Raw genomic sequence first — 17,527 nt, 5'->3', positions numbered from 1 at the left:
ATTTGAAACTCATGATCCTAACGTTTTTGTTTGTAGGCTCAAGAAAGCTTTCTATGGGCTTAAACAAGCTCCAAGGGCTTGGTATGAAAGAATTGATAATTTTCTCACTGGCTTAGGATTTTCCAGAAATGAAGCCGATCGAAATCTATATTATAAAAGGGATAAAGATGACATGGTAATTTTGATACTGTATGTTGATGATTTACTAATAACAGGTGATGATCATCTCATGGATCAATGCAAGAAAGATCTAATTAGAGAATTCGAGATGAAAGACTTGGGACTCCTTCATTACATCCTAGCACTGGAAGTACGACAAAATTCTGACAGCATTATACTTAATCAAGAGAAGTATACATTAGATATTTTAAAGAGATTTGGAATGCGGAATTGCAAGTCTATGTCTTCTCCTATGGAGACTAATCTACACAAACTTAAAGAAGCAACAACAAAATCACCTTCCATAGATTCTACTCTCTATAGACAGATGATTGGGTCCCTTATGTATTTGGTAAATATAAGACTTGATATATTCTATGTTGTTAATGCCTTAAAGTCAGTTTATGTGCGAGCCAAAGGAGATTCATGTAGTTGCAGTCAAACACATTATGAGATACTTACAAGGCACTTTTAATCTTGTGCTCAAATATGAGAATGTTGACTTAGATTTACATGGATTCACTGAGTCAGATTGGGGTGGAAGTGTTAAAGACAGAAAAAGTACTTCAGGATGCTGTTTCAGTTTAGGATCAGCAATAATATCTTGGATATGCAGAAAATAGTCTTCTGTAGCACAAAGCTCCACAGAAGCCGAATACATTGTAGCAGCGATGGCCTCTCGGGAAACAATTTGGCTTAGAAAGTTACTTGTGGGATTATTTGGTCAAGCCATGAATCCTACGATTATTCATTGTGATAATTAGAGTTCTATCAAACTTTCGGTGAATCCAATTTTTCATGACAGGTCCAAGCATATCGAAATTCCCTACCATTATGTAAGAGATATGGTAGATTGGAATACTGTAAAATTAGAATACATTTGCACTGCAAATCAGACAACAGATATTCTCACCAAACCTCTTTCTAGAGTGAAGAGAGATCACTTCAGGAAAAGACTTGGTATGGTTGAATTGTAATTCATTTGTAATCTTTAAACTATTAATAAAATAATTTTATTGTCAAGCTATTAACTATTATGGGCTCTACTATTTGTATTCATTGTTTTTGGAGGTGACGATCTCTGAGATAATGAACACTTGTATGAATGACATTATGAGAGATGACAATCTCTTAGATAATGTGCTAAACAATAGAATTCTACTATAAGATCTAGATGAGTTCAAGATCACATTGTGATGTAGACATTACTATGTCTATAAGTCACAATTTGGATAAAAGAAGAATTTTATTAGTCTCTGGAGTTTATCTTGTATTTTGGTAGATCTTAACTTAGGATCATGTTGTGATGTAGGAATACCAGTACCTATGAGTCACAACTTGGATAAATGAAGAATTTAATTATTGTTTGGATTTATCGTGTATATTGTTTTCTTTGCAATACTGTTATCACGAGTATCAGTGATATGTCATATCATAGGTTTAGTAATATGACATAGTATCATGTGTTCAATGTTTATACTAACAATAACTATGCCATTTAGAACATTATTGAATGCTCCAAGAAAGACGCTGATTAGGTTAATATTATAAGGTATTTAATAGGCCAAATCCTTTCTAGTGTAAAGTTTCTGCAAATTCTGTTATTAAATCAGACTTAGGTAATACCTTCTTTGCTTGCTGTAGATAATCTTCTTTATCTTCTAAATGAAGGTGTTATCAAAATATTAAATGTTGTTCTAAAATTTAATTTATCTCTGCAATAAATTCGTATAGGCAGAATTGCTTAAAGGATCAGACTTATATTTTGTGTGTGTCCTTTAACTGCAATCTTACCTTGTATAAATACCTTAACCAAAGGGCATGTCCCTTGAAGTCGGCCCAAACAATGCATTCTCATAATCGGTGCCCAAGGAGATAATGTTTAGCAAACAAGAATAACTAACAATTATTTAAGGTAAATGCTAACACACACTTATCTATGAAATTGCCGATCATGCCTTTTCAAGGAGCAATGTATTTAAAGGCCATCGTAAGGTAATATACCAAGATAAGGTTTGTGCGATCTGCACAGTCAGATCTGTATGATGATCGAAGTTATGGTTTTAAAACTCCCTCTTAACTTGATAATCATACTGAGAGATAACATATCTAGCATCATCAATTTCGATGAATAAGCATAGAATGATACTCTATATCTATTTGAATCTTATTTATCTTGTGGTATCATTGAACACATGATACTATGTCATATTACTAAATCTATGATATGACATATCACTGATACTCGTGATAACAGTATTGCAAAGAAAACAATATACACGATAAATCCAAACAATAATTAAATTCTTCATTTATCCAAGTTGTGACTCATAGGTACATGATCCTAAGTTAAGGTCTACCAAAATACAAGATAAACTCCAGAGAATAATAAAATTCTTCTTTTATCCAAATTGTGACTTATAGAAACAGTAATGTCTACATCACAATGTGATCTTGAACTCATCTAGATCTTATAGTAGAATTCTATTGTTTAACACATTATTTACTAACTAATTTGTTTATCCTTGAGACGGCGATCTAGGCAATATACTCATTGGTTTGTGTGTTGGGCCGACCTAGAAAGAGTCATGCCCTTTCTAAGGACATGCCTCTTGGGTGCCTTATAAGTAAGAGATAGGAATGTGGATAAAGGAAACACGAATAAAATAAGTTTGCTCCTTTAGCATTCTCTGCCTCATTTGACTTACTGGCAGAATTAATTATATAGTTGCAGAACTATACATCACTTAAAGTATACTGTATATACCATTTGGTATTGATAAAGATCATCTTCAGCAAAGTATAAAGGCTTTATATCAGATTTGATTGTTCAGAATCTGCAGAAACTTTACACACATATCACATTATCATCCTCTTCATTGCACATACTTTATTGCACAATAGAGGATGATCCACCTTTAGTGGACATGTGATTCCACCTTGTGTAGGTGATAGGTTATCTTCTCCTTATCATTGTCTCTTATCGCCATTCCTATATAAGGAGGCCTATTATGTATATTTTAATCAATCCATTGGACTTAATCAATCATGTCCATGTAATCCATTGATGTTCATTAATAATAATATCATTCTTGCATCTTAATGCAATTTTCTTGTCTATCTTTTGTGGAAGTTCTCTTACATATCACATTATCATCCTCTTCATTGCACATACTTTACTACATAATGGAGGATGATCCACCTTTAGTGGACATGTGATTCCACCTTTTGTAGGTGATAGGTTATCTTCTTATTATTGTCTCTTATCAACATTCCTATATAAGGAGGCCTATTATGTATATTTTAATCAATCCATTCAATCCATTGGACTTAATCAATCATGTCCATGCAATCCATTGATGTTCATTAATAATAATATCATTCTTACATCTTAATGCAATTTTCTTGCCTATAAATTTGTGGAAGCTCTCTCGGTCTCTCATTTGATCCTAAGGGTGTTGTAAAGTCACCTAAAACTCCAACAAAAGGTATCTAAGGTAGGTCTTGGATTACTGAGTAGGCATAGTGTCTGCATGTGAGGTGCCACAATAATTAGTGCTTGTGTTAGATCATGCTCAATCCCCCTTTACCATAGCCACAACCTCAGCCTCTTTGTCTATCCAATCATCCAACTCATGGTCCTCAATGAAGATGAGATCAATAGACTCAATGAGCCACTAACACTTTGGGTTGATCTTTGCTAGAGTGATTGGAGAGGAGTTAGTATGTTCCTAAGATGGAGGTTGTAAAGAACAAATACAAGATCATTCAACCTCTCCAAAAACAATCTATTACGTGTCTTCGAGTGGATGTTCTTGGACATGGACCATTCATGCTCATTTTCAGAAGTGTTGCTTAAATGACTCAAAAAATGAATGGTAAGATTTTGAAGATTTGGGATTGAGGGCCAAACATTTGCCATCATCTATCTGAAATAAGGAAAAGAAAAAAAAAAGTATTATTTCCAACTTTAAGGCCAAATTACAAAATCAAAAATTAAAATGCATAAGCCATAAACTTAAGAATATATTTCTACATGGTTGCAATTCCGTCCGAGCCTCTGTGCACCTCTTGCTTGAGAAAATCATCCCTTCATTATTATATTTATCTAGCTCAATCGTTGTAGTTGAGGCTGTGCCATCACTAAACATCTTTTGTACCATTGTGTATAAGCCACTAAGAACCTCTTCATCTACCTTGAAGTTAGCATGGGAACAAAATGCCGAATTGATTGATTAAGCCGTTGCATGAATGGGCATGTGAAGCTAGTTTTGCCATCTCCTATCGATTATCTCCCAAATGGGGACACACTTATCATCAATTCTTGCATATATGGATCTAATCACTTCCTTGGTCTTATTCATGCCCTTATATGTATAGCCCATAGAGGGCTTCTCCCCATTAATTCCCTAAAGGAGAACTTCTAGGGGCTTAGTTGTCTAGAAATAATGTTAAAGAAAAAATAGATATGTCACAAATTAAAAAAGAAGAAGCAAAATTGGAAAGTTGCGAGAAAAACAAAAAATGCATATGAATTAAAAGTATATAGTAAATAAATTATAATAAATGTTTAATTGTAATAAATTTAACTCCATGATTTCTCCACAAGGGGTCCAAAAACCTAGTTCATCAAAAATGCAATCTACCATAGCTCTCTCCCCATGAACAAACATGTGCCTCAAAGCTTCCCTTGATTTCATCAAGGATTTTAGTGGGAGGAAATTTGTCCCTCTTCTAGAAATAAGTTATGGTGGGGAAGATCTACCCTAGCTAGAGTTTCCTAGAGATTGTTAAGGTATTTGATAGTGAATTAGAGGAGTCTATCTTGGTTTAGTTTTCCAGGTTTCCAAACATGATTTATAAAGCCTTTTAAGCTGTGTGTTTGTTTGCACATTGAAGACTATAATATTTTAATATTTCCTCAGCTGCTACGATTTGTTGAAAATAGTATTTGAATTCAATATTGACGTTGGCGTAGACTAATCTTAAATTATTTGCATAAGGTTTCTTTCCTTGTAGCATATGGGCAAGAAGAAAATAAAGGAAGAACGAAATCAAGGCTTATGGGAGAAGAGAAAAAAAAGGCAACGGAAGGAAATAAAAGATTCAATAGTGTCCAAGGCCAAAGAAGCCTATGGGGCCCACTAACAACATAGACACCCTCCAAAAGATGGGGCATCAAAACCTTCTGCAATCTGTAACCTCCTTTCTAGAGTTGCTCATCTATAATGAATTTTGATCAATAGATTTGATGTTTTTTCTAGTTTTTTTTATTCAAACAAAGTGTTTAAATTGTTCGTTTTCAAAATGACCTAATAGTTGGCACGAATGCCATAGTATGTTGGTGTTCCATTATAAAATGTTGCTCTGTCTTTGCTGCTCCTCTTTTGCAAAGTAGGCATATTTTGTTTTCCCATTTAGGTATCATCCATCTACATGTTTCATACCTTATATATCATCCATCTACTTCTTTTCATGCATAAGGTGATGAGAACTAGTTCTTAATTGAGCTATCAACATTTTTGCTCTACATTTAATATTCGCTCCTATGGAGAATTTTTCATTGTGGTCTACCATGGGGTTGAATTCTTTGATATAATATAACATTTTTACGTCTATTTTGTTTTGTCCATAAGCTACTCCTAAATTTTTCTTTCCTTCTTTAATTTCTTCATAGGTGTCTGGACATTCTTGTATGTTATATTAGAAATATGGGGAGAGACTGAAGTGTGAACAATTTAAACAATATAATCTATGCTTCATATTTTCCATTCAATATACGTAATATTTATAGGATTCTTAATTCCTATTTTGGAGGAACTGACACTACTAAATAGACAGTTGTTTTAACAACTTTATCTCAATGTGTGACCATTAACAAAATAATCTATTAAACAAACTACATAACTAATAACAATATTAAGTATTTAAACAACTTAATATTATTGTAACACTTATTTGTCACACATATCACCACTCCAAATACCTGTTAACTTGTTATTTTATGCATTTTAATATTCCAAACCTACATGAACACTACTTCCCAACACCTCTCTTAGTGCAAACATAGTGAGATTGTACATCACAATACTTGATGACCACAAACAATAGCTCACCAAACACTATAAGATGAGAGTAGGGACATACATATCTACTCATGAAACTGTAGATAGAGACTAACACATCTATCCAAGGTTTTACATCAGATTTGGATAAGGATAAACACATCTATACAAAAAACAAGGTTATTACAGGGTCATACACTTTGCTCACAACAATCATTATTGGGGACAAACACATCCAATCATAATTACCCAACAAATGTGACTGGGGATAAACATTTCCAGTCACATACATAATCTTGTGAATGGGGACAAGCGCATCCACTCACAAACAACCAACAATAGGGATTGGGAACAAACACATCCAACCACTTACATCTTCTCGTGAATGGGGGAAACACATCCATTTACTAACAATCAAGAAGTGTGATTAGGGACATACACATCCAAACACAATATAAAATGTTTGAGAACCAAGTCCTTGCTGCCACGCATGCAGCTAGCATTAGATTGGTGCCACTTTGATCACTAACGATATGAGATGGTTGCCACTGCCACCTGATAACAAATCTTGGCTATTGTCTTTTTGGCACAAAAAGGGAAATGGAACATTCATTAGTGTTCTGTCCTGCAATGTGAAATTTCCACTTATTCCCATTGAGAAAATGGAAAGTCAAATGCCACTAAACCTGATAAGCGGTCCCGTCATTGGTGGTTGAGAAGAGGATAGTGATTGTTCTCCAAGCTCTTGTGCCTCCAACCTCCAATTAATTTGATTACTTAGCAAATTTGTCTTTCGAGGCACAATTCATAGTTATGACAAAACAATATATCCTTCCCCCTTGATGTGAACTTCTATTTTACGAACCATGAGAGTGATAGGTACCATCGATTAAGCACTCCAAGCACAATTGACGTTTTTGAATTTTTATGATATGCCAATCAACAACTCTTAAAAATCGACCTTATTCTAAAATGACTTGATTTTTAACTTAAAAAATCTCTATAAAAACTATTAAAAAATTTGAAAACTTGAATAAATAATATAAAATCAGTAATTTAAATGACTCTACTCAATGCCATTGTTACCCTGGGATTTGTCCCCAATATTGTTTCCAACGGTCCCCAGCCCAGAAACATCTCGAGGAAAGGGGACTCCTAGGGGACTTTGCTTTGATTTCTATAGGAAATTTGAGTTGAACTCTCAAAGTAACACAAATTTGACATATGAATTCAGCTAATTCTTATATTTTAAGGTTCAATTATTTATAAGTGCATGCGTTATCCATGTTTTCATATGAATATTTTAAATTTCTCTACATATTTTAAAATTCCCTGCCATCCCCTAGCTGTCCCGTTTGCCATCCCATAGCCCTCCTCAAAATTGGCAAAAAAAATTGTCATCCCAGAACTTGTCCCCATGGCCCCTATCATACTTGTGTCCGAAACATGAGGTAACCCTAGTCAATATCAATCAACAACTCCTTGCGCTGGATCTAGAGAAATAAAGTGGCACTGGCCTACATGAACTTGCGAGATTGATCTCCTAAGAAAATGCTTGCCAGATGTGTCCATGTAGGTCCTGATTGCAAAGAGATCATGATCCCATGGAGAATCTGAAGAATACCAATAATAAATAATGTCGCTTTCCAAGTTCTCCAACATGAGATCAAATGAATACCAATGGAAGTGGCCAATCGATTTGCAAGGGGCTGATTGGATATGAGACGTTGCCACATCCACAAATGACATCAACCAAGCTAGCTCACACCACACAATCTAACTGAAAGAGATATTTATCCTCTGTTGAAAATTGATGATGCCTTTACCAATCCAACCAACATAGCCTAAACCTGTGATGTTGATAGGAAGAAATGCCAAACCAAATCGCTAGGCAGTAAACGCAACACCAAATTGTTTAATGAGCTTGCCAAACAAGCAAAAAAGCGAGCATTGACACCACGATCGCCACCAAGAAAATAAGAGCAATGGGCCATTTGAGGAAAAAGTTCCTTTGCACCTGGATCTAAGAACAAAACAGGGATGATATACAAATACACGGTAGGTGATGTGTCTCCTTTGCACACTATTATGAAATTTCAGTGAATATCACACAACACTATGATCCCACTTGACCCGATCTAATCCTCACAATGGTTGTCGACCCAATATTAAACAATCTGCAAACAGTGGCTTTATCACCAATAGGGAAATATAACATGGGATCCTCCAAATACAAACTATCAGCTTCTTGCAACCTGTGCCAAATGAATCAATCACATAGACAAAGAGCACCCTCTAAAAAGTATGCACAGAGTGTAATGAAACCTGCAGAATACAGAGTAATTCCATACTGGCCAGCAATGATGCTCTCGATGAAAATAATTTGGCAACAATGGTACCCTCTGATTTTCAGATTTTGTGATCACGGCTATGCTAGAACACTAGTTGGAGAATAAGCTTGAGATATTAACAAAAGAGGGAGGAGGAAAGAACTTTGTGACCGTTCAAGCTGCATCCGCTCTCATTAAGAGAGACTTGGTTAGATAATCATATTGTCGACACCCCTATTTGCAGCACTTCAAACTCATGCAGATTGAAGGAATACACCTCACTCTTCTCTCAAACTTGGGCGAGTAGGCACAGCCACAATAAGATTTACTATAATGCTCACAATAATTATGATTGCGGACAAACACATCCTATCATACTTACCCAACAAATATGACTGGGGAACAACATTTCCAATCGCATACTTTGTCTTGTGAATGAGGACAAGCACATCCACTCAAAAACAACCAATGATAGTGATTGGGAACAACACATCCAACCACTTACATACTATCGTGAGTAGGGACAAACACATCCATTTACTAACAATCAAGAAATGTGGTTAGGGACATACACATCCAACCACAATATAAAATGTTTGAGAACCAAGTCCTTGTTGCCGTAGATGCAGCTAGCATTGTGGATTACTGCCACTCTGATCACGAATGATATGAGAGAGTTGCCTCTGCCACCTGGCAACCGATCTTGGCTTTTAGTTTTTTTGGCACCAATTGGGAAATGGAACATTGATTATTATTCAGCCCCACAATGTGAAATTTCCATTTATTCCTACAGAAAAAAATGGAATATGAAATGCCACCAAAACTGATTTGCGGCCCCGTTATTGGTGGTTGACAAGAGGTCAGTGATTGTTCTCCAAGATCTTGTGACTCCAACCTCCAGTTGATTTGATAATTGATTACTTATCAAATTTGTCTTTTGAGGCACAATTCATACTTGCCTCCTGATGTGAACTTCTCTTTACGAACTAGGAGAATGACAGGTACCACAAATCATGCACTCCAAACACAATTGACATTTTTGAATTTTTATGATGTACCAATTAACAACTCTTAAAAACCGATCTTATTCTAAAATGACTTGATTTTTAACTCAAAATATCTCCGTAGAAACTATTAAGAATCTTGAAAACTTAAATAAATTATTAAAAACAGTAATTTAAACTACTCTACCCAATACCATTGTTACATAGGGAGTTTCCCTAATTTTTTCCAGATGTCCCCATCCCACAAACGTCCCGAGGATAAGGGACTCCTAGGGGACTTTGCTTCGATTTCTGGAGGAAATTTGACTTCAACTCTCAAAGCAACACAAATTTGGCATATGAATTCAGCCAATTCTTGTTATTTAAGGTTCTACTATTTGTAAGTGCATGATTTATCCATGTTTTGATATGAATATTTTCAATTTCTCTACATATTTTAAATTTCCCTGCCGTCCCCTAGCTGTCCCCTTTCCTGTCCCATAGCCCTTCCCAAAATTGGTAAGAAAAATTGTCATCCCAGAAACTTGTCCCCATGCCTCCTGTCATTCTCGTCTCGCAAATGTGGGGTAACACTGCTCAATACTAATCGACAACTCCTTGTGCTGGATCTAGAGAAATAAAGTAGCACTGGCCTACATGAACCTGCAAGATCGATCTCCTAAGAAAGAATCCACCAGATGTACCAACACAGTCCCGATTGCAAAGAGATCATGATCCTTTGGAGAATATGAAGCAGACCAATAACAAATAACGCCTCTTTCCCGTTCTCAAACACGTGATCAATCATCAAATGAATACCAATGGAAGTGGTCAATCAATCTGCAAGGGGCTGATTGGAAATGAGATTTTGCCACTTCCACAAATGATATCAACCAAGCTAGCTCACACCACACAATCTAAATGAAAGAGATATATCCTCCATCGAAAATTGATGATGCCTTTACCAATCCAAACAACATAGCTTGAACCTATGATGTTGATAGGAAGGAGTGCCAGACCAAATCGCTAGGCAGAAAATGCAATGCCGAATTGTTTAACGAGCTTGCCAGACAAGCAAAAATGTGGGCATAGACACCACAGCCACCGCCAAGAAAACAAGAACAATGGGTCAGTCAAGACAAATGTTCCTTTGAGTACCTGGATCTAAGAACAAAACAGGGATGATATACAAATACACACAGTAGGTAATTTGCCTCCTCTGCATGCTAATATGAATTTTCAGTGAATATCACATAACAGTCTATGAACCCACTTGTATTTTTTTGACCAATTCAGATCATCAATCAAGATGAAAATATAAATGGATCTGAATTGTGTGCAGATCACATCTATTCTTGGTCATGAAATTAAAAACCTGATCTAATCCTCAGAATGGTTGCTGCTCCAATATAAAAGAATCTGCAAATAGTGGCTCTATCAATTTTGATCCCAATAGGGAAATATGACATGGGATCCTCCAAATACTATCTGCTGCTTACAAGCTGTGCCAAATGAATCAATCACAAAGACAAAGAGCACCCTCTAAAAAGTATGCATAGAGTGTAATGAAACCCACGGAATAGAGAGTAATTCTATACGGGCCAGCAGTGATATTCTTGATGAGAATTATTTGGCAACAATGGTACTGTTCAAGATTATCAGATTTTGTAATCACAGCTTTGCTAGAAACACTAGTTGGAGAATAAGCTTGAGATATTAATAAATGTGGGAGGAGCAAAGAACTTTGTGACCGTTCAAGATGCATCAGATCTCATTAAGAGAGACTTGGTTGGATAATCATATTTTCGACACCCCTACGCTATTTGCAGCACTTTAAACTCATGCAGATTGAAGGAATACACCTCACTCCTCTTAAACTTGGGTGACCAGACAGCCACAATGAGATTTACCATAATGCACTATCCCTTACAATCTTTTTCCATCTCGTATATTCTAATGGCAACAAACCTAATAAGACTTGATCATCCAGATAATAAAATACTTTAAAAAGACAAATTCCAATGCTCACTATCTTTCAGCCTATAGCAATGTGGGTTTGCAACAATATCTACACAATCAGGTGGGAGAGTAATATCACCAACCCATTTATTAAGCCTAATTAACTTTTAAGAAATTTGGGCAGAGACTGAAGCATGAATAATCAAAACAATACAATCCGTGCTTCATATTTTTCATTCAATACACTTCCATATTTATAAGATTCTTAAATCCTATTTTGTAGGAGCCAACATTCCTAAATTTACAGAGTTGTTTTAACAACTCAGTGCACAGCCATTAATAAAATAACCTATTAAACAAACCATATAGCTAATAATAATACTTATTTGTCACACATATCACCACACCAAAAACCTATGAACTTAATTTTTTTGCATCCTAATATTCCTAGCCTATGTGAACAGTAATTCTTAACATTATTAATGTCCCATTTTTTCATCCATTTATCATTTTGTTTCATCCACATGTTCTTTCTATCTAGTTCTTTCCTCCATAATCATCTTAGGCTAGTGACATTTTTCCTTATTTTGCATCTTCTTAGGTAATTTATCTATAGGGTAAGAAAATGAAAGCAATCCACCCTACACACAATAAAGGGGGAAGACCAAGATCCACCCCTTGGTTTAGGTTTGACTGAGACTAAAGGAAGTATCAATGCAAAACTCTAATGCAAAAGGGATGAATAACTCAGATTTATTTCCCTCTCACCTCCATCTTAAGAATGTTTAAGCAAGAAGATATCCAATATAGAGTTGAGATATAAAGATGTGACAAAATGATAAAGTATAGAGAAATGAGAGGAAGATGAAATACCTTGTGAAATACAAACTTGAAAATGGGCTGTCAAACATCCTCGTAAAGGGCTAATTCGTGCTTTGAGGACGAAAAATTGCGCTACAGACAAAGCCTAGAAATCATCCAGTGATATGTTAGTGGCGAATTGGATAATCAGGGGCGAAATGGAGCATCAGGGTGCAATGTTCCCCTGATTGACTGTGTGCAACACTGATTTTGATTTCGCAGCTCTAGAGAAAGCTGAAAAGGGTATCCAGATCTGCAACTTGTTTGTCAATCCGAGATCCGAAGCCTGCAAAACAAAGAGATTGTTTGTATATTGTTTGGGGTGGGTTTGCCTCAATCAAACCATAGTTAAGGAATTAACCTTGAATTGAGATAAAGATAGAATGCTTGCAAGTAGTAGTAATAGATCTAACATGAAGCAATGTAAATCTATGAAATGCTCTTAAATTTGGAATGTAATCAAGTATGTAGATGTAATACCTTTGACTCAACTTCAAAACCCTAGAAAGGAAATCAATGTGACATCAAAACTTTCATGAATGAATGTGCTTGAAATCCACCTTATGAATGTAGATCTTGAGAGGATGAATGTAGAAGACGCAACAAAGGATCTTGAATGTATTGAATTAGATCTTGAAGATAAACTCGAATGCTTGAAGACTTGAAGGCTTGAATGCTAGATCGCTTGAGAGTTTGAACTTGTGGATGCTTGAATACTTGAGAATGAGATGTGAAAATGGAGCAATGGAAGGGTTTATATAGAGCTCGGAATTGACTAACTCCCACAAGCCGACCTAAATAGGAATTAACACCTGAACGCATCTGGACACGAGACTTGAAGAGGAGACCCAAAATAGGTCCCAATCATGGGTGCACTGTGCCCCTGATTGGCCCATTAGGGGCACACTGCACCCTTGACAACCAGGTCTCGGAACTTGAAGGATCCCTTCGGGATCCCAAAACAGGTCTGAGATCTCTAGAATTAGGTGCAGAGTCCAAGATATAGTAGTTACGGTACAAGGAGTAGATTCCAAATGCACAGATGAAGGAGAGGGAGGACCTAGGAGGATAGATCCTACCTCAAGCTTAATGCTATGAAAATAGGAGCTTTAAAGAGGATCTGTTAGGGTTTACCCCAATTCCACTTAGGAGGAAGGACAAAAAAGGGAAAATGGAATGAGAGGTGCAAGGAGATTGATGATCTCGCATTAATTAGGTGCTAAACCTTCATTAAATTGGAGTGCGTCCAATTTAAGATGATATATTATCAAATGGATCTTCATTGATTCTTCCAAGGGATAGATGCTAGTTTTTGCTAGTAGAATCTCATATGGGACAGCAATTTTAATTGAGTTTGCTTATGTTTAGATGTCTTTGAATTCTTTGTACTTGCCTCCATTTCTGATCTGACATAGTGGTGCCCCATAGTTATACACACATATAGGATTACCAGGGTGACCAATTGACTGAAAAGCATTCTCTTGGTTTTTCCAATCCTATAGCCCTACATTCTTACACCCATTTTGTAGAGAGTATGGTGCAAATTATTTTTGTTTTACATGTTTCCCAGATAAATTTTGTTGTGGAAAACGAGCCAAGTTATTTGATCTTATTCACCACATCCAACAGACTATCTTAAAAAAAGAAAGTTATTTTGTCTTTTTAATTTTATTCTCGAAGAGAAGATCACCACTTTGGTCTCGCTAATGTTCACTCGCATCCCTACCTCCTAACAAAAGGTTTCAAGCACCTTTAGGTGTTTTCTCAGACCATTAGCTGTTTTAGCAACTAGGATGAATCCTATAGAAGTAACTTTATTACATATTTAGCCAACTAAACTCCCTCTCCATTAGTCATTTTAGTCATTCTTCTAACTAATCAATATATAACCCAAACAAAATTGGGGAAATTACAACAGGCAAAATAATCTTACAAGAAGACAAAATCCAATTGCTTGCAAGAGACAAAGGTGCTATAGTCATTTGGAGGAGTTCTTCAGCTATGCACACCCATCTACAAAAAGGACCAAATAGAGAAAAGACGATTGTTCAATAAAGACAAAATGTTTAGATAGACATCTGGCATTTGACTTTAGTGGATTCTTAATTTGACTATTTGGTATCTTTCTCTTTGACTGTGATGCGGACATAGAAGAAGTCTTATTATCTGCTGCAACTGAATGAATGAGATGTTTCAGTTTGTATCTGTATTAAAGAGCTCTACTCAGAACTGTGTTTGTATGGAAAAACGTGCCTTAACACATACTGGACCTTTGTAGAGCAGCTTGAAATTATATTATGAGAGGTTGGAGGAAGTTTTCAGTCTAATTGTTGGCTATAAAGTTCCCTCGCAAGTTTGGAAGTAGTGGTGATGTAATTTCGGTCTTTTACAAGTTCATAGCACATCTTTTGAGTGTCTAAGGGAAGATTAGTGAGAAGATTTGGTCGAAAGGACCAGGCCATAACCCCTTAAGAGGATGTTTGCTGATGTTACTTGCTGTAGCCAAAGGTGTCATTGAAGATTCAAAGCTGTTTAGTTTTACTCTGTAACTTGAGACTCAGTCTCAGTCTGCTATTAATTATACAAAGGTCAGAAATCAAGATTTATCTCTGCAATTGGCAAGTTCAATATTTACTTCATTGTTGTTCCGTATGAATTTATGTTGTTAATGTTATAATTACCATTATCATTATGCAATGAAATGTTTGCAAATCTGAAACCTATAACCTGCAAGTCACACCACATTATACACATCAGTGCATCAATAGTTTGACATAATGTCTAAAAGCTGAGTTTGTGATAAAAGGAAAAACAATAGTGGCAAACAAGGGTGTATATTGCATTATCATTATCGTTATTATATTGTTATTTGGTTTGGCCTAGGGCCTATATGTTATATAAGTCGGCTTGGGTGATATCCTAGAAATAAGTAGGGTATATATAGGGGGTGGTGAGTATTATTTCATCATCAGATAGTCAATTGTGTTCTCATTGGGGATATTTTGATGTTTGCCCCTTGAATTGGCTTGTTATTCTTTGGGGTTATCAAAGTATTTGCTGAATATTTCATATTATCTTCCTCTTTTGTAAAGTTATTTCATGACATAGTCGGCGAACAAAATCTGCTATGTATGTTGCTCCAAAATCCTAATCCCATCTTTTGCATCTTTGCTATTATTTCTTCCTAAAGCCTTGCCATATTTATTCACTGATTACCGATGGCTTTGTTTCCCCCTGTTTCTATTCTATACTTCCATGCAATTTTTTTGAGCAGTTTATGTTTCATTTGGATATATGTTTAGTACTGTTTTCATGCTTTAATGTTCCCATTCATAAATGTTGATGTCTATTTTCCCATTCATAAATGTTGATGTCTACTGGTGCTGCATAAAGTTAGTAGTTTTATTTAGATTGCTTTCATTAAACCCAGGTTATAATGCTATAGATTTCTAATAATCTTTTTCCACAGGTGAATAACAAATATGTTTTATATTGTTGTTTGTTTAAGTTTCCTGTCTGCTGAACTCTGAAGTCTGAACATGATTTGTTATGCATATTTCTCTAGAATCCTAATGCTAATTTGCATTGTTTCATTATAATTTGTTTTTTCATACCTTGCTGTGTTTCTTTAGTAATTATGTATCTAGTATTGGGTAGTTTCATCCTCCTTTCTACATTCTTTTTGTTCTTATTTTATCCCAAAGGTCTTGAACGATTTGTATTTGATTTGTTTGTTCCATGTTTCTCTTTTCATAGTTTTTACTGTGCTTGCTTATTCCAAAATAATTTTTACATCTATCTATCACCTTTTGTTTGGTAGACATTTCTTGATTGATCTAACTTCTTAATTTCTGTACAGATAGTTGGAAGTCAGATTACAGTTACAGTTGTTAAGAACAAGCTGGCACCTCCATTGAAGACAGCAGAATTTGAACTTGAGTTTGGCAGAGGCATCTCATCTGAAGGCGAGGTTTTGGATCTAGGATGTAATCATGGATTTGTCACAAAAACAGGGTCTCTCTATATGGTAAATGGTCAATATTTTAATGGAAAGGAGAATGCCAAAGAATATTTGAAAGAAAATCCACACGTTTGTCAGGAATTGATATCAAAACTCAAAGAGGAATTGTTCTGGGATGTTGGTAGGGAATATGACATCAAAGAGAAAATGCAGAATATGAGTGGTTCAGAAAACCTTAAACCCCCAAATATTGTTTTGGATGAAAATAAAGATGATGAAATAGATTTAGAGGGAGCGGCAGATGCATAGCAATTGAATCACATGAAATTAATCATTGCACGTGTTGATTTTCATCAGCTATTGAATTTATGTGGAATTTCCTTGCGTAGTCATCTAAAATTTGGTAATGGAGAATGCAGCATCATGATGATGACAAACAACAGATTTTAGACAGAAGCCTATTGATAATCTTCTGAATCCTGTGAGACTCAGAAAATGCTTAAAATGAGTCATACAGTAGAGGAGAAGAATGTTCGATGAGGGCACTGAAAATACTCTATAAGCAGCTCATTGTGTGAGTAAGTTTACTGGAGCTATGTTTTCTATGAACGCTTGTGCTAGGGAACATATTGGAAACACATTTTCCAATCATGATGTGAACAGATGGTTGATCCTTCCCTCATTTAAAGCAAGCAAAATGGAAAGCATTGAATAAGAAACAATTCAAGGGTGCGTAGCCACTATTACTGTTTTTAAAAAGTAATAGCAATTCTCTGATGCTACCTGCAATATGCCACCTTTTTTGTAACCATTAGACTGTACATAATAATGAATTATGCTGTGTTCTGTTGAAACACATTGCATCTTCCCATCAAATGGTTTGCTAACATAAAACATATTTAAACATAAATGTGATCTTTCATGAAGTCTAGACACTTCACCTTTGTGAACATCAATTGATACATTTATTTTAGTTTTTAATTTTCTCAAAGTGTTATAATGTCAAAATGGCATACATATTATTTGTGCTAATATTTTCAATTAAATAAGTTAAATTCTAGAAATCGCTCTGTTAGCAATGAGAAAAAAATCATCTCAGAACAGTATTTCCCTTAATATGCTGTTCAATCATACACAATAGCAGTAGAATGGTTTCTTGTACACGTTTTTCTTTTATTATAGCACTTTAAATGCCAAGAGTACTTGGAT

The 17,527-nt window shown here is 35.4% G+C and overlaps 1 protein-coding gene across 2 annotated transcripts in view; it reads left to right on the top strand.

Moving 5' to 3' along the window:
* LOC149533130 (uncharacterized) overlaps positions 1-17,309 on the top strand; it is a 154,242-nt gene extending 136,933 nt beyond the window's left edge. For both annotated transcript variants that reach the window (XM_089805120.1, XM_089805121.1), the window contains one exon: positions 16,217-17,309. In XM_089805120.1, the coding sequence (XP_089661246.1) occupies positions 16,217-16,627 (411 nt within the window). In that variant the 3' untranslated portion in view covers positions 16,628-17,309. The remainder of the gene's footprint in view (positions 1-16,216) is intronic.
* Positions 17,310-17,527: the final 218 nt, after the last annotated feature.

This window comes from Cupressus sempervirens, chromosome 10, assembly GCF_028749045.1.
Source record: "Cupressus sempervirens isolate cs-2001-9-10 chromosome 10, ASM2874904v1, whole genome shotgun sequence".
NCBI classification, from domain to species: Eukaryota; Viridiplantae; Streptophyta; class Pinopsida; order Cupressales; family Cupressaceae; genus Cupressus; species Cupressus sempervirens.
The sequence above is the reverse complement of the archived record's forward strand: the minus strand, read 5'-3'. Positions and strand labels throughout refer to the sequence as shown.